The 27,749-nt window shown below is 35.1% G+C and overlaps 1 protein-coding gene across 1 annotated transcript; it reads left to right on the top strand.

Annotated features, from left to right (window-relative positions):
- The first annotated feature begins 87 nt into the window (after nucleotides 1-87).
- LOC120631770 (GILT-like protein 2) lies at nucleotides 88-2,815 on the top strand. The gene is made up of 5 exons (XM_039901452.1): nucleotides 88-199; nucleotides 277-359; nucleotides 1,547-1,702; nucleotides 2,151-2,330; nucleotides 2,529-2,815. The coding sequence occupies exons 1-5, from the start codon at nucleotides 124-126 to the stop codon at nucleotides 2,775-2,777; spliced, it is 744 nt and encodes a 247-aa protein (XP_039757386.1). The 5' UTR covers nucleotides 88-123; the 3' UTR covers nucleotides 2,778-2,815.
- The last annotated feature ends 24,934 nt before the right edge of the window (nucleotides 2,816-27,749 follow it).

Raw genomic sequence — 27,749 nt, 5'->3', positions numbered from 1 at the left:
TTCATTATTCGTTTATTTACTTAATATTATCGAATGCGCTACTGTATGTAGAGCAGTTAATAGTGACGCATATTCGATGAACACAGTATTGGAGAAATATTCTAAACATAAGGTCGTCGAATCATGTTTGATCTCAAACATTTTGTTATATTTGTTCTCTTTAGCGTTTTTCGTAATGTTTACACTCAATCACAAAATGGTAAATATATTATATGAAGTAATTGGAAATGTTTATTTCAGTTTAATTTGTTTTTAATTTTGTTAATACTTGCATAGAAGTAAGAGAACCAAACGACTTAAGTGAGAACGGAATACCAGAAAAATGTTCAGACTGGGACACATATTGGATAAATAATCAGGTGAGCGAGTATTTATTTGCATATATTTATTTTGTACTTTGATAAATACTCACATACATACGCTTAAAACACATATGTTTTATTTAGTTATCTTCGACGATATAGCTATATTTTCATTTATACCAATAGTACAAATGGTAAACGTAGTGTAGCCAGAAAGTTAATAATGGTGGATATTAGTAACAATAATTCGTTAAAATAACAGTTACTTCTATCAAAACTATTACAGTTTTATCTATTGAAGTACTTACTTAAGTAGTTACTTGAACTTGTTTAGTTAGTACTTCATTAATTTAATTTATTTTAAGGGCATTTAATTCTCTACTTCGAAAATTTAATAAAATCTTTAATCTCGTCACTTTAATGATGGTAAATAAGAAACTTCAATTTCGTACCTCTAAGGAAGGACATGTTTGGCTATCTTTTATTTGCAGCGAATTTATTAAAATTAGTAGCAACTAAGTATGTAACTAATTGGCTTTAGCAAGGATTTGTGAAGCCTATGAAACCATTTATTCTATACCATACCTGGCAGTAATTAAACAGCGACATATATAACTCCGCCTCAAAAATCAACGGGCTAATTTTTGTTATTATGTATTGGTTCACTTGGAATCCACCTCGAAATCCGAATGTTAATATTCAAAATTCATTTATTTCAAGTAGGCACCTACTTTTTACGCACTTTTGCAACGTCAAGTATTTGTGTTTGATGTTACTCTACTCTCTACCTTCAACAGCTAACTAAAGAGATCATTTAAATTTAAGCTAGTCGTTGTCCGCGTCCTTCATCCCCGTTTGCTTATAGCGTAAAAGAATCCCGTAGGAATAGTTTAATTTAACGGTTTTAAAGTTATGCACTTTTTAACACATTCATTATAGAAAAGCTTTGCTCAACTATGTGTTTATTTTCATTTTTGGTGTTCCTTATAAAATATGGCAGGTGATTAAGTATTTTTATTGACATTGCGTGTGGACTTTGCTTGTGGAGTGTTCATTTTGAATAAACTTAAATAAGTTAATCTAATAAACTTAACTTAACTTAAGGGTTTCTTGAGGTAAGAAGAAAAGAAGAAGTGACTATGCTTCAAGAAACTATTCTAGTTTCTTCAAGCATAATCAAGATCATTTGAGTTTATGCTGTAGAAAAATTAATTTAAAAATAACGCACTTATCTTTTTTTTCAGATTAATGCAAACAATGTTGACGAAGTGGACGTGAAACTTTATTACGAGTCTTTATGTCCTGACTGTATACAGTTTGACAAAGAACAATTTAATGATGCTGTCCAGAAATTAAGTCAGTACGTGGATTTCCATACGTATCCTTATGGGAATGCAAAAGTAAGTAAACATTTTTATTTTCGATACGTATGCTATACTAAGGTAAAGTACTTATTAAAACTTAGAAGTAAAGAAGGCAATTACACATTGAGATATAGGTATATCATACTTTACTTGAAAAAAACCGGGAACCGGGAGAATTAATTCTTTCCCTGCTGTTATTTTTCCGTCGGTAAATAGTCGTTAACACTACAATACCACTGCGCCACGGAGAGGCGCAGTGTTTATTTCAAACACTTACCGACTAAAATCCCAACGGGCAACTTTGTACCAATTTATCTGTGTGGAGACAAGGTCGCTGGAGCTCTAGTCCACTCAACCGCAACTCAGCGCCCTCCCGGCAGGTTCTTTTCTTATTCCATAAAATATGGAACCTCACCTCTTAAACAACTAACTCCAACTTTATCTCTTAAAGTACTCAAGGATTCCGTTATTTTATTTTATACAGACTATCAATGAAAACGGAGTAATAGAATTTGAATGTCAACACGGCCCACCAGAATGTTACGGGAATAAATTACACGCTTGTGCTATAGACAACCTGAATAATATCACCGAATCTGTCGCGTACAATTCCTGCATGATGGGTGGGGAAAACCGTGGCTCCGATGATGCAGCTGCTGACAGGGTAAGTAGAAATTATATTTTAGTTATGCCTTTTATGGGTGGTGTTCTATAGTATCTACCTTGTTTCCATATTATCCATACCTGTATATGCTATAGTGTCCGTTTCCTCGCTCGTGGTCAAAAACGTCTATAATCAAATAACAGAGAGCTCTCGATAATATTTTATGATACCTAATCGTTTATTGTTTGTTACTTTTAGTGTGCGGCATCATTAGGTATCGATTCAACACCAATAAAAGCCTGTGCTAAGGGCGACAGAGGGACGGAACTTCTAGAATATTATGGAGAGGAAAGTAAGAAGGCAAATTTCTCATATGTGCCTTATATCCTCATAAACGGCAAAGAGAACGATGGAAGTAATTTCATGAGGGACATTTGCGCAGCGTTCGCCGTTTCACCACCACCTTGCGTAGAATATTCAGTTTTGTTGCTAGACCAGATGCTGTAACAATTTTCTTTACTTCTAAATAAAACAAGAATGTACTCTAAAATTGATTTACTGTGTACTTCACTTGTGTTTCTAGCCTGAGCTGTCTATATCATTAACATACAGACAGCTCAGGCTAGATACACAAGTGAAATCTCAAGCTATCCGGCGAAAACGCGGCCTAGACATCTTATCTCGAAATGGGGACATCGACTTCTTTTACTTTACGTTATCAGTCTTTGTAAACGTTTTAAAAATAAAAGTCATGGCCGTAACACGTCCGTGTTCACTGTTCCGTGATTGCAAAAAACTTATTTTACTTCCTTGCTATTAGCTTCATAGGTAAACGGAAGATTAAATAATTAAATATACTACGACAATACACACATCGCCATCAAGCCCCAAAGCAAGCGTAGCTTGTGTTATGGGAACTGATGATGATGACTGATGAATATTTTTATGAATAATATACATATACACACTCGGACACTGAAAACATTCATGCTCATCACACGAAACATTTTCCAGAAGTGGGAATCGAACCCACGGCCTTGGACCAATCAGCCGACGGATTTATAAGTAGTGAGAAGCTATGGTTGCTTAATGGTTAATATTAACAAATGCAAGTACACCACTTTCAACTACTATGCTAGAGGCAATGGTATCTACGGGCACTGGTTACGAAATATTTACTGGAAGCGAGACTAATTTTTGAATGGGTAGTTAGATCTTCATTTTTCCTCACTTCGGAAAAAATGTACAGCCATGGCAGTTTAGTTCAATAACACCAGATAATAATTGTTACTTAAAATTCTGAGCTTGTTCTCTGAGCTGGAGCTGGACCTTTGCCCTAATGACGATAAATACGAAGTACAAATCACATTTTGTGTGTGGCGATGCATCTAGTTTATACGTGATACATCTTATAGGTAAGTAAGTACGTTTTATATAGACACACATTCTAACTCGGGTTATTGCAAATATGTCTGATTATCCAGGTATTTTATTTTACGTGTCTTTATTATTTGCTTTGCATTGAACACAAATGCATCAATCAGAAGTAAGTACCTATCGACTAATAAGAATGATATTTTAAATTAGGTTGATTATAAAACAATTAATTAATGATATCGGTAGTGAATTTCTAGAGTATCGGGGCTGTAATTTGGCAAGGAGCTAGCGGACGTGTCAATTTTAATGTAAGTGGACTGTATAATATTATTTATATGTCTGCCTCTGCCTCAATGATTCAGTGCTTAACAAGTGCGACTTGCGCGGATCATAGGGTAGTATGTTCCACAGTTCCACAACTGGGTTCTTTTTCTGAACTTTTCCACAACAAGAATGCATTAGAGCAGCTTGGATCTAAGCTCTAAATTCCTCTATCCTAAGAGAGAATAGAGCCCGTGCCCAGCTGTACCACAACAATATGCTGTGGAATTGAGGATGCATGAAGTAGTTTTAAGTGCTGATGCAAAATTTTACTATTTTAAAAAATTCCGAACGCATTGGATCAATCCTTGGAGTAGATGCCTCCACAAATCGCAACACACATCTATTGCATTTGATTAATAAGATTTATCATAAATCTGCGGTCAATCGTCAAATACCTACTACGATTAGCTAGCAAGCGCAGACTTATTTACGAAACAGTTACAAACAGCAGTGGAAGCTGCGCAGCGTCTTCGCCAGAAAGGACTTCTGACGTCATCCGTCACCATCCGGAACCTCGTCACAATAATTGTCGCCGAGGTTCAGCAACACATCATGCACCCTCGGACTGACGATGTCTTCGCTTCTTCGAGCCCTATAGGGTTCAACTCTCGTTGGTATAGCCTCATTCCGAGGCTCACCAACAAGTTACGCTGTTTAAAAAGTGTGGAAGCATTGGTTTCTCGTTTGACTGTTATGATGAATCCTTACGGGAATGCAGATGTAGTGTGCATGTTAGTTCTTATTTTTCAACATCTTAAAGCTAAATAAAATATTAACAAGAGCAGACATTACGGTTTCAAAATTAAAAAATTTTAGCCATTAAAATTTCACATTTTTCCCTGTTAGGTCTTATTAAAAAAAAACATCATTCAAGTTTAAATTATTTCAACTTAATAAGGCTTGCATGCTTAATTACTATGGTCCACATAATTTCAGTCGCCTACGAAATTAAACATCGCATATCTGCTAAGAAACCTTGAATAAATCGGTAGACCCACCTAGATAGGTGCTTACATGAAAAATAGCATCTTATATTTTGCTCCTTGCATGTTGAACTGAAGAAATGAAATTTAAACGATTTAAACGATTATATACAGTTTACATAATTCAAAAAAAGAACTTTCGTGGTTTCTTTAGATTTTCAAGCCATCACGGCCAAAGTATGTTACGACAATAAATTGCACGCCTGCTATAGATATTATGAGGAAAAAAACAAAGGCTGTATACTACAATAACTATTATTTTTAGATGAGAAAAGGCTTTAGGTAGGGCACAATATAGCCTGGGTCCCAAATCTGCTATTAAGGCTAAAAATTCTAGATTCAGTAGGCAAATAAGTTGGTTGGTTTTAGTTGGTTTCTGGTCTAAATAAAGTTTGAAATACTCAGATCTGCGACCCCTTGGTGCAGTAAAAGACTCAATCTTCTAAGTTAAAACCTATATAGCAAAACGACACAGCCGTTAATGCCACTATCTTAAAACTCGCAATCAAAACTTTTCCGTTGACGCACAAAAAATGGAAAAGTTTTTATTTTATTCAAATTAATGATAAAAAATATGAATTTACTTCAAGTCCAGTCCAGTTCCAATCATAATAGCACTTGACTACTTAACCAGTTTTCTTTTAATTGAAAATGGTTTACTGTCAACTCAGTGTACATTGAACTTAAAAGGACAGCTTAACCTTAAAATTGTAAACATTTTACCTTCAACTGTGTTAAAAACCTAGGCCCGTATAGTGATCTTTAGAACCCTATCATTTCTATCAATCTGCGAAATTCCACTTCAGACCCGTGTAACTCGTAACAACTCTACAGAAGATGAAACATCTAATTAATTCCATAACTTCCAACTGACTTGCTCAAGAGTTGAATAGCTCATAAATAATGCAGAATGATATATACGCAGAAAGTTGATATTATTACTGTTAATATCAACTTTCCTCGCCTTTATCGGCGGAACGAAACTATATTTCATAAACTTTTTGCTATTCTCATAAGTTTTGTAGCGGTATTTCCTAGACGGGCAGTATCCGGACAGTTGACATTGACGCAAATTCTGTTGTACACAAAACTTTTAAAAAAGGAAGATGTTTACAATGTTGTTGGTTGAAGACGCTTTGAACATGATCAAGTCAATTTATTTTCGATTCATTGCACATTTATCATTGTAAATATTTTAATTATCAACTATTTTATTGCAGTGTGGTTATAAAAGAGGTCGCAGCTGTTAGTAGTACACGATCATTTAAGACATTTTGGCAAAGAAAATCAAGAGATGTTTATTAAATATGTGCCCTACGTGCTGCTCGACAGTTCATCAGATATGCAGGACCAGGCGAAACTGAGCTTGATTGCCACTATATGTCAGATGTTGGAATATCCACCGCATGTCTGTGCAAATTATACGGACAGTGGCAGACGATCTTATAGAATTATATCTTAGCATAGTGCTGAAGATTTAATTGATAAATAAATTAAAAAATATCTAATTATGTAACTGACTATGCATACTCTAGTTTTGCTCAACTTTATACATAAGAAAACTGAAGGTACTTTTTGGCAAAGTAGGCAGGCCAAATTATTCGCAACGCTTGCTTTGATAACGTTATAAAGATAGGTATGTAACTGTTTACTGTTAAAGTTACACAACACCATCAAACTACAGTAATGCTCTTGGATTCTCCCTCATCGACTTTATATGTATTCATAATTTATACCAATTTAATTGTATCTGAAACTGTGACGACAGACTTTTGGACTTGGTACTAAGTAACATGATTAACATTACTGTAACTCAACCCTTGAACCTCCTTAGCAAGCTGATTTGTACCATCCTAGCTTGTTAATAAGTATCGAATACTCAAATGTCTCGTACCTTCGCCGTAAAAGTCGTGTCGATTATAATTACTTTAAAGCTGATTATACTACCATTGTTAAAAAACTAAAAACATTGATTGGAAACATACATTTTCTGCCTGTAAGGATGTCGATGCAGAAGACATTTCATAAATGCTTGTTTGAGATTATCGAAAATTCTGTACCGAAACGTAAAGTAAAGTCAACTAAGTACCCTACTTTTTTCAAACGCAACTTAATTAAACTCTTTTTCTTTATCAGTTGATAAAGACAAACTCCGAGCAAAATTTCGCAAATATAAAAACCCCAGAGTAAACTTAGAATTTGAAATCATTCGGGGACGCTGTCATAAACTCTACGATATATGCCTTAATGAATATAAACATGATGTTGAATCAAATATCATAATAAATCCTAAATACTTCTTGAAATATTTCAAAAATAAAAAGAAAGGTGAATCATCCCTGCCCGATTCTATGAAATTGGGAAACGTAATTGCAAAATCTGGAACGGATATAGCGAATCTTTTTGCTGACAATTTTTCTTCTATCTACAGTAATACAACTAATACCATTTCGATAGTATTGCAACAAAGTAGCAACTTTACACATTTGGCTACAAGATAAAATTACTAGAAGCAGATGTAAAAATCAAATTAAATCAAATTAAATCATTAGATCCCCAAAAGGGTGCGGGCCCTGATGGTATTCCTCCCATATTTGTTAAGTCTTGTGGCTCAGGAATTGCTCTACCTTTGATACTAATTTGTAATCGATCTCTAGAGCAAAGCATCTTTCCTGAAGAGTGGAAAAAAGCTCGAATTGTACCCGTATTTAAAAAGGGTGATCGAACTGATATCAAAAATTATCGCCCCATCTCTATCCTTTCGTGTTTTTCTAAACTTTTCGAAAGTCTTGTGTACCCCATGCTTGCCAAACACTTAGATAATTTTCTGACAAGCGCGCAACATGGGTTCAGAAGCGGACTGTCCGTACAAACGAACTTATCAGATTTCACATCGGATCTTATCAAAGAACTGGATAAGGGTCAGCAGATCGATGCTATATATATATACAGATTTTAGCAGCGCGTTTGATAAAGTTGACCACCAACTTCTTGTCCACAAACTTTCTCAGTACGGTATTGGGTCTTCTCTTATAAAATGGTTCAAATCATATCTGGCGTAGAGATCCCAAAATGTTGTTGTTAATCTATCATATCTATCTATCTATACGTTATGAATCTATCAGTTACCTAGCCTAATCTGGGGTACCTCAGGGTTCTCCTTTAGGGCCACTATTATTTCTGGTTTTTATTAACGACATAAAAACTGGTGTGAAAAACTGTTCTTGCTCATTATTTGCAGATGACCTGAAAATTTATAAAACCGTAAAATCGGAAGATGACATTAATTTGATACAAGATGACCTGAATAGAATAGTTAAATGGTGTGAGGTCAATAGTATGGCTCTTAATGCTAAAAAATGTTTTCATGTAAAATATACATGAAAGAAAAAACCACTTGTCTCTAGTAACTCAATTGGTAATGTTGTACTGCAAGATGTACCGGAGATCCAAGACTTAGGAGTCACTATTGACAACAAGCTAAGTTTCAGATCACATGTGAATAATGTTGTCACTAAAGCCGCGAAGATTCTGGGGTTCTTAAAACGTAATACGAGGGGGTTTTCCATTAAGACTAAACTTATATTATATAATGCCTTAGTGAGAAGTAGCTTCGAATACGCGAGTACTATCTGGAATCCTGCTTACAGCGTGCACTCGCAGCGCCTTGAAAGTATACAGCGCGCTATTACTCGGCACCTGGCTTTTTAAGTCAGTGGTCTTTCACACAGACAGCCATATAATCAGCGATTGGCAGTGTTTAAAATGACTTCTCTTCGAAACAGGCGGGATATTCTTGATCTGTGTTTTTTACATAAAATATTACAAAACAAAATTAAGTGTACCTTCTCAATCATATATCTCTGACTGTCCCGCGCCGGTACACCAGAAGTTGCAAATCCACAATTTTTTTTCATATACCATTTACTAATCCCATCTCGGAAAACAAGCGCCTATTATACGTATTTATGCGAAATACAACGAGTTATCTAAAAAGATACCTGGCATCGATATCTTCCATGACTCACCCACAGCTTTTAGAAAAAAACTCACCGAACACTTATCGGTGAGTTAAATTTTGTGTTATTTTTTTTGCAAATTAAGTTTATATGACGCTATCTATGTGCACTTGTCATTGACGTGCATATCAGTCCATGTGTTTGTGTGTGTGCTATGTTTAAAAAACGTGTAATATGCATGTTGTTAGTGCTCTTAAATAAATAAATAAATAAAATAAAAGTTATGTTAATAGAAATGTGGTTGTGGGTTTCGGAAGGCAGGGGATACGAAATGGAAAGATCAATCTCTATTACGCATGTATAAACTGGAGCCTTTTTTTATTATTTGATAGAAGGTCCCTTTAAAATGGAAAGAGAAACGCAATATTGCTTTTTCTAAGCAGCAATAACATTTTATGATAATATAATAGGTATCGTGAAGAATGTTGTCTCTTTAATATCACGGGGAAAGATTGAGGTGGCAATATCATCATGTGTAATATCCAAGATTTCCCCGACTCATCGCATGCATAATATTATATTTTATTATAAAAAAACACGAATCTCATTTACATGAATTTTCAAACTCCAAATAGCTGCCATGTCACAAAAAGGGATTTCTTCTTAATGTATAGTTGTTAAAATTTTATGTTAAATAACAGACGATAATAAAATATTTTCAATGCTTGATTAAGATTCCTTTTGTTAGAAAACAAGATAAATATAAACTCTATTTTTGTAAACAGAATTACTTATCCGATAAACCGTTTTCTTATTGTAATAACGTTCCAATCTTATGCTAACACTCCACATCGAAACAAAATGGAATCGATTCCCGACACAAAATAACGACATTTGTATGTGTCCTGAGACGTGAAGTACTGCTGTAGGAACGCTGGTAGAGAAATTGTATTTGCACGATAAAGGAATTTCAGGGGAACGGGTCTATGGAAATCTTACTTTTTATTACCTACTTCGATACTTCTAAAATGGCAATGATTCAATTTGATTTAATCAAACTTTCATTGGTATTAAAAAAGAATTTTAAAATCAGAAAAGGGTAAATAAATTATCAATGTTAATAAAATTATTTATGTAATTCTGACATACGAAACTTAATTTCCTCGATACAACCTATTTTTTGTTACGTTAGCAGGTATACTACTAGTTAGGTACATAAGAACTGACTATCTAAACTGAAAAACCTCTGCTTGTGAAAATTTAGGAACCTATCTTTAAACAGAGTCTATTCCTAAGAGACTATGGGTATGGTAGATTTTTTCGCATAATATGGGGTAAAATAAACAAGCAATAAAAAAAACACCTCAGGGAAATCTAGAAATTGCGTAGAGAATATTCCATTGAAAATACCAATGTCTTTGCCCCTACGAACATACATGTTATGTCGGTAGGTTTATGGTATTTTAAATCTTTTATTCATATTTTATTAAAGCTGGGAGTTATATACTCTTACTCACTCTTCTTAAAGACAGTCAAATTGTAGCTAGTTTATGGTAAAATGGTGCTAAATAAATCTAAGAACATTACTTAGGTACTTACTTTCCATTCTAGGTAGGTGACTTAATACCCGGTTCTTATGAGAGAAATATTGTTAAATATTTAAGCAGGAAAACGGGATACATCAAAATCGCATTTGGTACCCCTAAAATCTAATTCCTTCGCTCACATTACCTCAAATTGACAATTCCCCCTTACGTCACACGTAATAACGGTAGGTGTTAAATTAATTAAACATAACAATTATAATATGCCTACCGATTTCACAGCTCGTGTTTTATTAACATCAAGTACGAGTATTGCAATCATTGCCGACACATATTTTGTAGGCGTTAATTCTAGTGTATACAGTTAAATGTGTTAATTAGTGACTCGGTTTTAGTGGTTTGCCTCTTCTATTATTATGAAATAGTGTTATTAAAATATAAAATAAAAAGATTAAAGACTATTTTGCATTAAATTGTATACATAGGTATATTACAGCTTTAGATCTAACACTACTTACCTAAATTTATTTTGAACAATACCGGATGCAGACTTTTGATCTAGATTGTTAAAATAACTTTGAAAAGGCCCAATGTCCAGCTGGGTACCGATGAATCACGAGTCAAACATTTAAAACATATGAACCTACCTAGAATCTCGGGAATAACTGACCGCATTGTAATGTGTGGTATTTAATAGCCTACCTTGGTCATGCTACGCTTATGATTACAGTCAGAACACCTAGTGGGTAGGTAACTTATTTACTAGATAATTATATCATGTAACGTACTTTATTTCCAAGGTTGGGTAGCTCATCTGTTTAGAAGTGGATTTTATTTTATTTTTGAAATATTATTTATCTGTTATTATTTTTATTTATTTACTTACGTAGCTAATCTTTTCTGTTCAGATAGAGTTTTCTGTACATAATTTTCCTAAGTCTGAAATGTCAAATGTAAGGTGCTCTATATTATTTCGAAAAAATCTATTTTTGAGTTTAAAAACATCCTAGAGCTATCCTAAGATATTCCTATAGTTATCTACTTTATTAATCACCCCAAGGACCAATTATTTTAGCGGGGGCAGACAGACGATTGAATTACATAATGTAGAGTTAGTACGTAGACATACCTACCTTTACCTCAGCGTCCTTGGCACCGGAGATAGTTTGTAAGCTTAATTGTGAATCCTTTATTTCTAGTTTCTGTATTTATTTAAGTGGAGTTCTCAATAACTATATGTTATTTTATTATGTACTAGCTGTTGCCCGCGACTTCGTTTGCGTTTGATTTTTGATGTGGTATTCAATTTAGTTGTAGTTCTAAAAAAATAAAGTATTCAGTATCGCTAAGCCTTAAATGAGGGGTTTGCTGCTGTCCGCTGAGGAGTTCTGTCCTCTATCTCCAACCACATTGATCAGATCTACATAAAGTTTGGGCAAAATTAAACACACATTATAACCTCTATAGTACAAAAATAATTAATTAAATCGGTTATAATTTCAAACACTTTCATCCCCTTTCCCAAAGGAACCGGCTTAATGTCGGGATCCTATATTACTTCTAACACGTATCCTATATTACTTCTAACACTTCCAAGAATATGTGTACAAAGTTTCATGAGGATCGGTTAAGTAGTTTTTGCGTAAAAGTGTTACAAACAAACTTACATATACATTTATAATATTAGTAGGGATATGGATAGGGAGGTAGGGATGTAAACTTTTATATGTATGTATAGGTATAAGTGTGGTGCAATATGTTTATATTATTTTTATGTGTATAGTTTTGGCTTAGGCACATGCACCAGCATGTGCTACACCCATAACCCGTATTGGTCCTTATATCCCCTACATTTTGGTTGCCTGGCAGAGATCGCTTTTTAGCGATAAGGACACCAATTGTACAGTAGTTGCTTGTTTATTTATATTGCAACGTGTTTCTTTGTCTAGCTATTATTATATGTTGTATAGCTATTGTAACGCCAATTTACAAGAGTGGTGCCAGAGACGATGTCAATAACTACCGACCAATATCAGTTCTCCCTTCTATTTCGAAAATTTCGGAAAAATGTCTGAACTTAAGGCTGCTTAAATTTCTAGACAGATTTAATTTAATATCAGAAAACCAGTATGGCTTTAGACGGAACAAATCGTCCGAAGACGCAGTATCTGATCTAAGTTCTTTAATTGTAGACCAAATTGACCAGGGTAAAAAGTGTCTTTGTGTTTTTTTGGACCTAAAAAAGGCATTTGACACCGTCTCTGTCCCCAAACTTGTAGAAAAACTGGACCTTGTAGGAATTAGAGGTACACCTTTGGAACTATTTAAGGATTATTTATGTAACCGAAAGCAAAGGGTCAAAATAGGTGAATACGTTAGTGATATGGCTGACATCACGTATGGAGTCCCACAAGGAAGTGGCCTGGAGCCAACCTTGTTTTTGGTCTACATAAATGAACTGTGCGAAATCAAGCTTAAAAATGGTCAGGTTTTCTGTTACGCTGATGACACCGCCATAGTTTTTTCTGGGCATACTTGGAAGGAAGTCCAAGAGACGACTGAAAATGGACTGACCATGATAGCTCATTGGCTTAGCACGAATTTACTTACACTTAACACAAACAAAACCAATTATATATGTTTTTCAATCAAAAATAGTTCTTAACCAAAAAATGATTTCAATATCAAGATTCACAAGTGTGGTGATCTTTCTTTTCAAAATTGCTCCTGCCCTACCATTGAAAGGGTATCCTTCACGAAATATCTTGGTGATATCCTCGATCAAAAATTATCTTGGTACCCTCAGATAGAATTAGTAGCAAATAGAGTCAGAAAGCTAACATGAATTTTTAAAAAGTTGCGAGATATTGCTCCAATAGACTTACTCAAAAAAATTAATTTAGCTCTTGCTCAATCCATAACAACCTACTGTATACCTGTATGGGGAGGTGCTGCCAAGACCAGATTTATTGACGTTGAAAGGGCTCAGCGATATTTGTTAAAGGTCATGCATTTTAAGTGTTTTCGGCATCCCACTAACTCATTATTTGCCCTAAGCAATGTCCTAACAGTCAGACAATTATATATACTCCTAGTAATCTTAAAAATTCATAAAACACTACACTTTGATCCAATAACTTTAAATAAAAGAACATATAGTCGCATTGTTTCTACAGTTAACACAAAAACAGCCTTTGCCTCTAGGCAACTAAAGAAACAATCTTGTCTGCTGTATAATAGAATAAATAAAGTTTTGAATATTTATCCACTGAAACTGCATGACTGTAAAAAAACAGTAACAAATTGGTTAAAATCAATAACGTACGATGATACAGAATCTCTCTTCCTGATTATAAAGTAAAAGCACACACATAAACACACACACACACACACACACATTTGCATGCTTGCATGATTGATTTTGAAAAATTCTAAACAAAAAAAAATTATAAAATGTAATAAATTGGTTAAGTCATGTTATTAGTATATGTGTAAACTTTATATCTGAAAGAGCGAGACCTCCAAATACAGGTTTTTTCCAAACTTAAATGGAGGTCTTAGCCTATTGTTTTGTAATGAAATTTAGATAACAAATAAATAATTTTTAATTTTTTCATTTTCATTGTCTAAATTAAGATGGACTTTCTTTATTCATTTTTATTTCTCTTGCATTTTGAAACTAGAGCAAATGACCTTTACCCCACCCAACATTTCCCTTTGTTCTGAGCCCCAGGAAGGAAGGAACGAGAAAGTTTGTAACCTTAATAATTGTTACTTTTTCATTAATTACAACGAAACGATCTGTTTGAACGTTTAGTTCCTGCTTTTAACTTGAGTGAAATTTTACTAATCGGAAACTGGTAGCTATTCAGTTAGAAAGCAAGAGTACCGAAGTGGATTTATCTGTCCAGAAATTCTGAGTAGGTATCACCCAGAATTAAATTTGTCATCCTCGGTGCTTTGTCGGACGGTTATTATCATTATACTGATTAAAGATTGTAATTGTTTCAGCCCGATAACTTAATCGACTACTATCCAGTAGTGGAACATTACTGAACTCAGGATGATAAAGAAAGAGGTCTTCCGATCTTTGTGCACATTGACGAGCTATGTCAGTTACTCTGTGGTCCATTCCGTATACGTATCTTCTCATTTCTGATTTCACCTAAAAATGTAACGAGTAGGTATAGCCCAATAAGCTGTGTAGCTCTTGAGTTTTCTGCATTATTATCAACCCATTATCAGCCTAATAAAAGCTTCAGGTCTCCTCTGAGAATGAGAAGAGTTTAGGCCATAATCCACTACCCTCAGGCCTTCGAGAACATTATGAAGAAATCTCTGTCATGCAGGTTACCTCACTATGTTTTTCTTTATCGTTAAAACATGCGACATTCTATTGAATTAATCTATGTGGGTGGTAAGGTATTGCTTAACACCCACATAGATTAAAGCCGAAGTCCTAGTTTAAAAAAAAACATCAATCCGAAAAGGTAAACATTTAAAGAGACCACGATCTAACCCAATCCTCCGGCAAGGGAAGCCAAGTATACACCACTAAGCTATCATCGCTCTGAGTTCTCATACGACGCCCATATTAACCGACTAAGAGCCATAACTGATGACACATTGTAGGACAACCCTGGAATAGCGAGCCTACACTGTTATCTGGATTCTATGTATTATAATAAATTAGTTTGGTGCTAATTACTTTTAATACGTAAACCCGTAGGCCTAAATGTATCGTTATAATGCTTTTATAAAACTTCTATACTAATTTGTAGCTTCCCTCAAAAGTCGTTGTACAGCCGGTGGCAAATATTTTGTTCCGATGTAGCCTTTAAAACCATCCTTGTTACTGTCATTATGTTATTTTTACGAGTGGTGCATTGTACATTTGGATATTTGATACGACCATATGCATTTCCGCAACGTATGTTATGCCATGCGGATGCATTCACAATTTTAGTAGAGGCTTTGACGGCTCTTGCGTATTAATTAAAACGATAACATGGAAAAAAGCTGTTTGTAAATATGGAAGACGAATAAAATTAAAACTTTTTCACGAAAAATGATGGAAAATGTTTTTCATTTGAAGGTTAGGTTTAGCTGGTGTAATTATTACTTATCATCATCATATCATCCCATTACTGACCCACTACAAGGCACGGGTCTCCCACAATGAGAAAGGGCCGTAGTCCACAATGCTGGCGCAGTGCGGTTTGGTGGACTCATGCATGCAGGTTCATCACGAAGGAAAATACTTCCCCGTTGAAGCAAGTTATATATTAATTGGTTAAAAAAAACGCATTTAACTTGGAAAAGTTAGAGATGCGTGGGCTGGGAGTTCAAAATGCAAGCATTTCCGCTGGATTTAAAAAAAATCTCGAATAGGCTTTGCTTAGCAGCTAACCTTAAAAATTAAATTTCGCATTGAACTAGCTTGCGCGAAGCTAAAATCTTATTACGTAATTAAAATTTATGACGTCATTGCAATCTAGACACTTATTTTATTAAGAAGCGTCCCTATTAATGATATAAATGTTTTCCTTAATTAATGCTTGTCTGTATTTACAAGGTGCCATTTGAACTAATGCTAGAATCATCTATTGGTCATAGTCCTAAAGTTACGGAATAATGGTACATAATTTCTCGGTACCTAGTTAATAAACGACAACTAGGTACTATCTAATAAAATCAGTGAGGTATTGTTCTATGAAATGATAGTATCTCAATCAGTAGCTAGCTCAAAACATAATAGCATTACGCGGAAACCTTGGCACGATGGTACTTGCTATAGTCTATAGAAATTCAACACCACTACCACGAAACACTGCTAGTGGCATTTACTGGGCCACATTAACCATATAGTTATACAAATAGAAACATAACTCTTATTTCAGTTACCATAAGATCTAATATACAACATACTTTTAATATATCTAACACGTGACATTACGTTGCAGTAATAATCCAGTAATTATCCAAACAATTGGTTTATATGAGGTGGCATTGAATATACGAACTTGACTACTTCAGGTAATGGCTGACTCATATATTATGCTCATTCATAGACGTCGAAGTTAGTTATCAATTATGAGAATCCATTTCTAATGTGTAGCAAGACGAACTGCCTTCGAATGCCTTGAATTTTCATTCCATGTATTTGTCTGTCGTTTCTTACTCTTGTTTGCCTTAATAAAGTATTCTTAACTATGCGAGTAAATATATCAAAATAAATAACTATTTTGATATACTTAGTTACTCGCAGCTGTGATTGCTCAATAAACAGTACGCTCATAAGTACACACCTTATTGAGCCATTCCAGCTGCGGATCCCGGTTTTGATTGCGCTCCATAAAACACCCATTTCCGTCCTATCCATCAGGTATCTTGCTATCACATTCTACAGAGTTCTACGCAACCAATATCGATCCGGGAAAGTGCACTATTGATTGTGCTGATCAGCACAGCTAGCGTGGGTAGGAGACATTTTCTCCTTTCAACGTTTTATCTACGGGCACACGGGCGCATTGGTAGAAATAATATCAAAATAACATACTTATAATGTTTAAAAACGTTGTAAAGTTCACCTAACCCCTGTTGCCGTGGTTTGGCAAGTGTTGTAAGTAAATTGTATTCTTTGTTAGTGGATATAATCGGGGGATAACATTTTTGTGGCCTGCTTATGCCAGCCGTGCTGTGGGAAGAAAAGTGATTTTTAATAAAAGACCTGAAAAGTATTTATTTTCTTGGAAGCATAATATAAAGACTAGGTACTCTCTGCACTCGACTTGTTAGTAGTTCGTTCCTTAGTATAAACATCTTAAAACATGTTTTTAGGAATGCATCGTTTTTTCCCATTTGTCATGCCAGCTTTTACTTGAAATACAATGAAGTAAAGAACTAATAATAGGTATCCATTAATGGAAATCCAGTTTTATGATAACAGTTTGTAAAATTATACTAGCACATACCCTACATGGTACATTTTGTTTGTTTGTTTTGCAAAATATATTAAGTTTTCTATACTAGTCATTAAATATTGGCAAAATTCATTTGAAACGGCTACTTTGTTAATCGTTAAATCGTTGCCGTCATTCTAAGACCTTCAACCTTTGCGCATACGCGGGGTTATGACATATAACACCACAAGGACACTAACACAAGGGCAAGGCCTCTGCTCTATTAATATAAAACGAAACCGACCAGCTCGGCACGGTCAGTGCTAATGTGTCAACCAAAGTGACAACCAAAATAAAAAAAAATCGTTACATTGTCTCTGCCTTCTACGACGATCAACCCCTGCATTCACACGGAGCTATGATAAAGTATACACAACCAAAAGGTCAAGGTCCCTGCTCTTTTTTGATAATAATAGAGCTAATGTAGCTCAGCACGCTCAGCGCTAATCAGTCCACCTAAGTGGCAACCATCTGAAATACTAGAACTATCAGCCAATCAGAAAGCATTGCAATCCTTAATCCTTACATCGTTTCTGCATTCTACGACACTGACAGTCGACCCCTGCACACTCAGAGCGCTATGACAAAGAACACACTACCACAAGGCCAAGGCCCCTGCTCTATTATGTAAATAACGAAGCCGCCGTTCAGCTCAGCACGGTCAGTGCTAATCGCCCCGCTAATGTGACAGCAATCCGAGGTCACACAAACTGACATACTTAATAGCCTAAAAGCCCGCGCCAAAGATTATTAAGCCATCGGGCTTCAGGCTCTATGCCGCGAGCTCTTTGGCGTTGAAATCTTAAAAGTATCCAAAAATAAGGAAACAACATAACATACTATTATTCAATCTATGAAGTTCTAAATGAAGTTTAAAATATTATCTCTGACAATGTGTTGGGTGTATAACTTAAGTGAAATATTCGCGACGGAAAAATTATAAAATCACCTCGAAAACGAAATTAGATTTCCTCGGGTATTTATTGAAATTTTGGGATAAAATATAAATTATTAGACATGCAGAGTTCAACAGATCTTTTCGGTTACGTTTAATTTTATTTAAGGAACTAAAAATTTCAAAAAAGTGAAATGGAAAATTGCACCTAGATTAAGTCGCGTTTCTGAAATCACGTCCAGTCATGCCACGCTCATAATAGGCTGAGGACGATGGAACTGTATATATAGTAAGTTATTTTAATAATGGGCTCTCAAAGTATAACTTAGAACACGCGACGACTCTGCATGACGCTAATATCTGTCGCATTTCTAGCGCAAATGTTTGTGTCAAGAACGTGGGTGGCACAAATTACCGACCAACTATTACAACACAAATCCGCCATATATGTCATAGGTTCTTGCTATCAACACGGTAACAAGAGCTCGCATTTAAAGCAATTTGGGTGTTCAGTCATATCTGACATCACCGTCATCGGCTCTGGTTTCCTCGTTGCTGGAACGCTAATGTTATTAGTGCCTACTGCCTAGTAATTAATGTATGTTCTATTCCTGGAAAGTTTTGGTTTTCCGCATCACTTCATGTTATGATAGCTGAGGTTTAATTTATTGATAATCAAATGCTAATTTAATAATAGCGCAGTACGAAATTAAATAAAAGCGTCTAAATATTATTTAGCTAACTAATATAATTAAAAATACTAAAAAGAATAATAGCACTGCAACGAACGAACAAAAATATTTTTCTAAGATTGGACTCTAGGCCAGGAAATCCCGAATTTTGCAAGATGTCTTCAAATACCTACGCTTCTTTTTCATCTTATCGACCAAACGATCTTATTGTTTGAATGAAACTGCAACGAAAACCTGCTGCGAATGCATGCAGCACTGAATTACCAAATGTATACCTTTTCTACATTTCAGGGAAATGTTACTTCGAAGTAGGTAAGTAATTACCATTGCATTGAGTACAAATTTCCAGAAAAACATTGAGGTTATAGCTAATAGGGACCTTGTTGATTAAACTAGGTATATATAAGATGAAATTTGTCTTTATTTGCCTTTTTCCAATGAAACTAAGAACGAAGACGGAATACTATTTCATCATATTGCTGATTTTGCTTTACTAACTATACCTATCGAAACGAGTTATCGGTAACAGTAAGATTAAGTAAATACTTACTTACGTTCCATAAAGTAGGTATACAGGTAAGTTTCTAGTTCTTAATTAAATGCATGAAATTTTATAAGTACACAGCAAAGTTAACTAAAGAGTGAAGTAAAACTCTTACTCTCTTTTGTGCGCCACGCGGGGTGGGCTCGATGCGGGGGGGCGAGCGACCCATTCCCGGTCAGTCGATGCGACGCCATTCACCCGAGGGATTACCAACACCCGACCGCGGGGACATAAACATCGCTCCTCCTTATCTATCCCCCTATATACGAGAGGGACAAAGTTGTCGACATTGAACGAAAACAAATCAGCCGCTCGAGGATATGTAGTGGTGTTCTCGTCTCCCGTTGACTTGGCAAGTCGCCCAATGACGCGTGCCAGCCAACAACCACGTGCAGCCAGACAAATAACCAGACCGATAACCACTCGACTGAAAATTAAATTATTCCATGCTTCTGAATTATCGATCATTATCCAAACAAGGCGTTAACCACGCACACGGATGTGCATAAGATTAATTGAATGCGTAAAATGCATGTGACTCAATGACTTCTACGTATAACTGTATAAAGACAATTCGGGTTATTTCATTTATCTTCTTATACATGAGTCAAAAGGATTTCAAATACACTTGGAAATGCCAATGCCAAAATTGTGTTATCTTAACGTAAATAACCCAACTATCAAAATTGATAGGTGAAACCCTTATAACGTCAAAATCGAATTATTGGCAGAGCAAATTAATAATTACGATGTTAATATCTCTCAGTCTATTCTATATAATATAGTCTATAATAGTATATTCTAGATCCAAGTATCTTATAAAAAGCACATGAAAACCGTTTGCTGCTAATAATGGTATTCGAGCCTTATCCCCAAGAAAATTTATAAATTCTTGTTTATTAATACATATGTAGGTTTAGTACAAACCTACGCATTAGTTTCAACTTTCTTAACAGAATCAGCAGACAGGTTACAACTAACCTGTAAATCCTGTCTCGTCAGAATTGCAGGGAGCGAACGAGAATTATAGAGCGAAAATAGTATTAATTATTTTAAAAGCCTTCAAGAAGAACTCGTTCATTTGATAGTTGCATTTGGCTTACATGTTTTCTCAAATTACTGTTATTTGAAAACATACATTACAAACAACAACCTACATCCATTTTCGTGCAGTTATCATGCTGTTTTAGTATTTCTTATTATTAAAAGTACGTTTAAGTACATATTTAATTTTTTTTTCTATCTGAGAAGCCAAGGCGAGGATAATACTAGTTTTTACAAATGTTTAGTTTTCAATCAAATACATTATGTGTCTTTTAAAGTAAAGTACCTACCTTTCAAATCGCGTAACCTCACCATTGCCCGTGGAACCCGTCGTATATCATGTGCAACCTACCAATGACCATCATATAATTATTGGCACAATGTCGTCTAACGTCTGTCATCTTACCAGCATTGCAATGACCAACCTTCGTGTAGTTGCATATGCTGGTCGTTACTGACGAAATTCAATGAGAACACAACGGGTTCTAAAACTTGAAGTGTAAAAAATAGAGTTCAGAGAATAGAGCTAGTACCTACTGCAGACTGTTAGCCCTTTGTTCTCGTACCGTTCCTTCTTTGTTCTTTTTCCTTTCTCCTGAAAGTCTTCCAAAAGATACTTAGAAGGACGAATGATAAACGTTTTATTGTAAAAATATAGTAAACTAAATAATGTACGCGATTCGTAAACGTGTATATGGTTTAATAAACTCATCTGTTATCGAGAGATAAAATGTGTTTATATTAATAATTTCACAAGTTTAGTAGTTTAGCGGTCAAGCCACGCATAGGTAACAAATGATCGCGTGTTTAACTTTTACCAACAGCTTAATAAACATTATCCTATAACCATCTAAAGGGTGTCATTCATCAAGATCGAACATAGGTCAGGAATTTATGAATAAATGAATACACTTTTATTGTACAATTTATAATATTATTATGGATGAATAATTTACTGCAATGCCCTTTAGCCGCAATCTCACCTAGTATTAAACAAATTCTCACAAACACAAAAAAAACATTAAGGAAAACCATGTAATTAATATCTGGGTCGGATGTAGAGAGGTCGATTCTCATTAACGCTTTTATCGTTCCTATGATTTCAATTCAAGGATTTAGGAAATCTCACTGTAGTTCCGACCATTTACTGGTTACTTTATATTTCATCATTCCAATGAAACATAAGTAAACACCTACTTTCATTAGAATTGTGATTTAACTTTTTTACCACTACAACTTGTACATTTTTGTTACTACGGACAGCTATTTACTTGTCATCTATTGAATAAGTACATATACATGCACATTGTTAATAAGGTGTTGGGATACTGTGTAAGGAGAGGCGGACGCGCCTTCGCGATGACGTCATTGTCTGAATCATTCGACCGTCCGCGCCCGGGGACCGATGCGCCTGCGCATATAACACACTCTTCATTGTACCGCCATACGAGTCGTAAACCTCAAAATTATCGCTTTTAATATGCCAAAAGCGTAATATCTGTATCCTCATTCCTATATTGATTCAGCTTTACCAAGTCTTAAGCGTGAGCACAGTCGGCCTTCAGTAGCAATAATATTGGAGTTGGCAAGTCTCGTATCGGCGTACGAACAATAATATGACCAAATTAATGAAGCAATGCACGTCTGTGAAGGCGCGCGGAGCGGTGGCGGTGTGACTATCCGGCGCGCATATTTCACGAATTGTTGTTATTGGCTTCTCGACTAAAAACGTTGACTATGCTTTTACGCATAATATTATAATATTAATTCTTATTTATACGTGACATTGTACGAGTAATAAAGAGGTGCATTTTTCAGCATTACTATACCTACCTAGGTAAGTATTTGTCTACATAGATACTTACTTTTATTACGTCCCATCTACATAATTGCATTAGTTTGTAACAACTTGAAAATGATTTCTTTACTCGCTTTTGTTAAAACGTGAGACCTGTCTCTTTGTAATGACTTTACTATCGATCTGGAAGTCAGTTTATACCAAGTTTTTAGCCCAGTTTTTATGAAATTTCAAAAGTTGATCATGTGTTGCATTTTTTTACTTAATCAAAACTTAATATATTTAAATATCAAATTGTAGTTGTGCAAGGGTTACTCTAAGTTGTGTAATAGAGATAAACCTGTTCACATATTGTTCTTAGTACTCTAAGGTAATACCCAAAACCCTTTGCTATATAAATAACTAGGTTAATAACCAGGAACACTTTTTCGCCCCTACTCATTAGAAAAGGTATACTTCCTAATTCCTTATTTTTGGCTGCAGCTGTTCGAAGCGACGTTGATGAATCACCCAGGATACCTCTCTTTGTATGTTCATGGGCATGTTTTTATCTCGAAGTTATCGACCAGCACAACGCATAAGAGCGCTATATTTTAATATTTAGATGTCTGACGCAAGAGACTGGATGGATTTTATTTATATTTCCTCGGTGGGAATATCTCGAACTACGTAGAACTATTTCATGAAGTATTCACCTATCTACTGTCTCGCAAATCATTGCGTATATAATAACGAAGATTTATATACTCGTAGTTTCCTGTATATGTTAAAAAGTAGCTACATATTTATTTATGCGTTATAATTAAATAAATTGAAAGATCATATGATTCATCGTGAGGAAACTTGGCCAGCGTAGTGGACTACGGCCTACACCTTTCTCATTCTGAGACCTTTGCCCTGTAGAGGGCCGTTAATGAATTAATAATGATGGTGATGATGATGATGATGATGACATATTTAATCAAGAAATTAATAGGTTTTATCAATACAACAGTCTAAATCTTCATAGGTTTATAATAAACTCACCTTATTGTTTTTTTTTTTATTTAATAGAATATTTTATACTGACTTTAGATAAAATATTCTACTTAAAGTATATTGAAGTATAATTTATCATTGTACACTTCTATACTAATAGTATAAGAAGGAAACATTATTTTGTTTGTTTGTTACTAGCCAATGGCTCCTAAAGTACCTGCTGGGGAAATTTTAACAATTTCTTTCAAAGAAAACTAAACTATGTCAAAGTAACATAGGTTATGGCTTGTTTTAAAAAAAATGGAGATTCTCAAGAAAATTGCAAAATTTGGCCAATTAAATTCATTACTATGTATACACTATACGTGCGCTGAGAAAACTATTGATAATGAGTATTAATTCTTATTCAAATAAATAGTTTTACTTTATAGTTTTGTTTTTACTATCAATGGTATTTATATAGCAATAAAATACAGTAGTATAAGTAGTTTCGGGTCCTGCTCCTATGCAAGAACCTTTCAATATCTTATTGTTTTTAATACGAAGCTAGTAGGAGCACGCTGAAAGATACAGAATTAATAAATATTGAAGTGACCGAAGTTAGAGAGTGTCACTAGAGGAGTGCCTATTTTTGTGCAGAATTAAATGACTATTAAACAATTGCCAGATAGTCGCACTGTCAGAGGCTCTACCATCACCAATGAACATCGACTCACGTAGGTCATTAGATTTAAGCTCACATTTAACATATGACCTAAAGTATTCACTTTTTACCCCCATCTTGTACTCTGCATTATCAACAAAATTATTTTAAAGATCATTTAATAACCTCATGCCTGTCGTCCTGTATTTTTATACTTAGGTTAACTATTTTAAGGTGAACGGAAGAAGTTTAATTAATTTGGACAACAAATTTTATAACGTAAATAAACATGGTACGAGTATGATAGATCAGGATTTTTTCAAGAGTGAAAGTGAAACATTCGATTTAAGTTGATACGATTTTACACTTCTGTAACTAAAGTGACTTTAAGGTTTCGGATTAAGTTGTCATAAATGTAATTTGTATTGAACTGGTTCGGATCAACTTCAAGTAGTTAATTCCGAAATTAAAGAATTGTAGTATAATGGGACTATCATATTTTGCTCACTGTCATAAAAGCATTAAACTGATTGCTTTAGGTAATAAGCTGGCTAGACATTTGGCAAAAAGAACTACAATAAAGCGGCGATGTTATCTTGAATATTACCAATGATTCTTTATTAATACTAACTATTTTGTTTTATTTGGATTGATTACAAGGACCTTATCTATTCTTTTTTCTTTTACCATAGTATTCTGTGCCCCCATTTGTCTTTAAATGTTAACCCAGCTTATGTTATTTTTCTACAATCATAAGGATCTGGAAACACAAGTTCAATGCCTCTTACAAATATTATAAATGCGAAAGTGTGTTTGTTTGTCTTTTCTTTACGCCCTAAATAAGCAACCAAAAGACTTGATTTTTATAGTAAGTTAAAAGGATGCAGAGTTACATAGGCTTCTTTTTATCCGGATGCTACGGAATTTGTGGACGAAGAACGCGGGGAACAGCTATAGTACTGTAATATTTCATCGCCATATACCCCCCTTCCAACTAGAGCCTTGCATATGTTAACCCATGTACTTAGAAGGTAAGTAGATACGACAGTATTGTGCAATAAAGTACAAAACCTAGTAATGCAATATGTATTAAAGTAGGTAAGCATACGTACAGAGATAGCTCAGAATATATGCAAAAGCGATACTAAATATCGTGGAAACATTAATCAAAGTATGATAAGCGCGTCAATGGTGCAAATGTTACTTACGTAAATCACTCTTTTGTTGTCATCGCGATTGTGGGCCATATATCAATCAGAAGTTGGGTTTATGTTGCAACAATAAACAAATCATGACAATAATAATTAAAGCACTAAGTCATTTCCGACTTTTAATGCCTGCGTCACCTTTGACCTGACTGCGGTTACACCTACGCTACTAATTTATTCGTCTCGTAAAGAATATTGGTATTCATTCAGGAAATTCATTCATTTATGGTATTGTGTTTAATATTTAAAAAATAGGAATTACATTTTTTATTAAACCTTATCACAAGAGCCGCTCGTAACACATAATCCATCATCATCAAAGGCGCTGCCCCGGGCAGGTTATGGCTTGGTCAAGCAACATTGATGTGTAGCGATGGCAGACAGAGCAGGTCTGTCTTCCTCGGCCTTGACGACCTTGCAGGTCCGTTCGTCATACAACGTCAAATTATTACACCCGTCCGATACAGTTTACTTGCTTTACATAGCATACCTATCACTATAATTATTCGTTCATCATCATCATCACCGTTCAACGGCAACTACAGGGCACGGGTTCCTCCCACAATGAGAAGGGGTTAAGGCCTACTAATCTACCACGCTGGCTCAGTGCGGTTTGGTGAACTCCAAACACCTTTGAGAACATTATGGAGAACTCTCAGACATGCAGATTTCCTCGCGATGTTGTCCTTCACCGTTAAAGCAACTGCTATTTTTAATTGGCTTAAACGCTTGATTTTGAAAGTTAGAGTTGTGTGCTAGGAATCGCACTCGTCCTCCGAAAGTGATGTTGATGTACTACCCAATGGGCTATAACCGCTTCAATCATTCGTTATCAAAACGTAACTATCGTCTTACTTCTTTTGTTTGCGGTGTCAAGACTATAAGGTTCCTAGTGTAACGTTGATCGGTCAAGATTTATCGTGATCTCCCAGCAACTCCGGGATGCCATCAGAAACTGCTGCAACCAAGATCGCCGGAAATTTAGTGGCATACTGCTTGGTTATTCTTTTGTTATAGAAGTTTTATTTGTGTGTCACGTCTTGGCTCTGTACCTTTCTGAAATATTCCATATTTTTGTACCGATTTTACGCCTAAATTTAGGCACCACTTTTTGTTGGCATTTCCAAACACTTATTTAAACTTTAAGATTACATAATCTGTAATTATTTTTATTTCTAAAAATAATATATTATGTAAACCATTCGTCATTCGCGATTAACATAGATACACTATAATAAGGCTACTGAAAAAGAGTCGAGTAATGTTGAATATCGCGTAATGGCGATCAGGAGCGGCATCTCTAATTACGAGATGAGCCGCAAGCTACGCATAAATTTACGAATAGTTACTGGAAATGAGAAATTCTATTATAAGTAGTATCTATCTAAGGGTAGTTTTGTAAATCCTGAAATTAGAAAAAAAAATATTTCATTCGCTATTCAAAGAGTACTTCATTTGTTAGGAACGTTGATATGATATTAGCGATAAAAATGCAATCAAAGGAAAGTGAATAAATAAATACCTTTAACACTAATTTGTGATACAGCCCGTCCGTGCAATAGAAGTAGAGAGTACATATCGAACATATAAAAATCGCTGCATGATGCATCCCAAAGCATCCCAAAACTTTACTCATATTTAGTGAGAATGAGTGACGTCATTGGAATTGCATTTTTCGGAATTGGAAACAATAAAGCGGTTACGGGACACCGGACACGTGTTGGATACCAAAGCAGGGGTGAAGAAACTACGGGTCGGCCGATAAGCCGCCGCCTCGCCGCCATGTTTACTCGATCATTATAAATCATAGACATAAACGGTGTAGCCTTTGACCCTTCGATGGAGTGATGCTCCTGTCTCGCTCGTACTGGCTCCATTAAACAAAAATAGAACGGTTTTACTTGCACGAATTTAGCTGGGAAATTCAATAGCAAAGTTTCACAATTGTATAATCAGGTCAGTAGATCAGCATCACGAATAACTGAAAATGCCACGAATAAATGATAGGTTTGTAAATAATGGTACCCGCAAGTTGTTACCGATCAATGAGGTTAAAGATATAGGCCTTGATCAAGATACTTCTATATTTGGAGTAAATACCTAATAGTTGGAGTTCTAAAAGAGTGGGAATTTATTTATTCAGTATAGTCGTAGAGCTTTTTGTGACAGAGCTCACTCCTACTCCGGAAAGTAGCTACCGCCATGCTTTCTGCCGCCAAGTAGCATTGCTACGTTCCGATTTAAAGGGCGTGGTTGCAGATGTAATTCCAAGCACATGAGGCTAAACACCTAAACTTCAGTTTGTTGGACACAAGACCAAGCTTTGTAGGATGTGTTTTTTGCATGCTATGCGAAGTATTGCTCTGTTCATAGGCGATCGTTTTCCACTTAACATCAGGAGTGCCATCTAATTGGTCCTTCTACTAACTCAACTAATTAAAAAAAATCCTACTATAATACAAAGAATTAGGTACTTGTATATCTGATCAAAATTGACCTTGAAACCTTGGGAATAAATTGTTCTAAAA

The sequence above is a fragment of the Pararge aegeria genome, chromosome 2 (genome assembly GCF_905163445.1).
Source record: "Pararge aegeria chromosome 2, ilParAegt1.1, whole genome shotgun sequence".
Classification (NCBI taxonomy): Eukaryota; Metazoa; Arthropoda; class Insecta; order Lepidoptera; family Nymphalidae; genus Pararge; species Pararge aegeria.
Note: the sequence above shows the minus strand (reverse complement) of the source record. Positions and strands in the feature narration are given on the sequence as shown.

Coding starts and splice junctions, on each gene's coding strand:
- LOC120631770 (XM_039901452.1), top strand. CDS start 124: ATGTTTGATCTCAAACATTTTGTTATATTTGTTCTCTTTAGCGTTTTT. Junction 200..276: donor TTACACTCAATCACAAAATG/GTAAATATATTA, acceptor ATACTTGCATAG/AAGTAAGAGAACCAAACGAC. Junction 1,703..2,150: donor ATCCTTATGGGAATGCAAAA/GTAAGTAAACAT, acceptor TATTTTATACAG/ACTATCAATGAAAACGGAGT.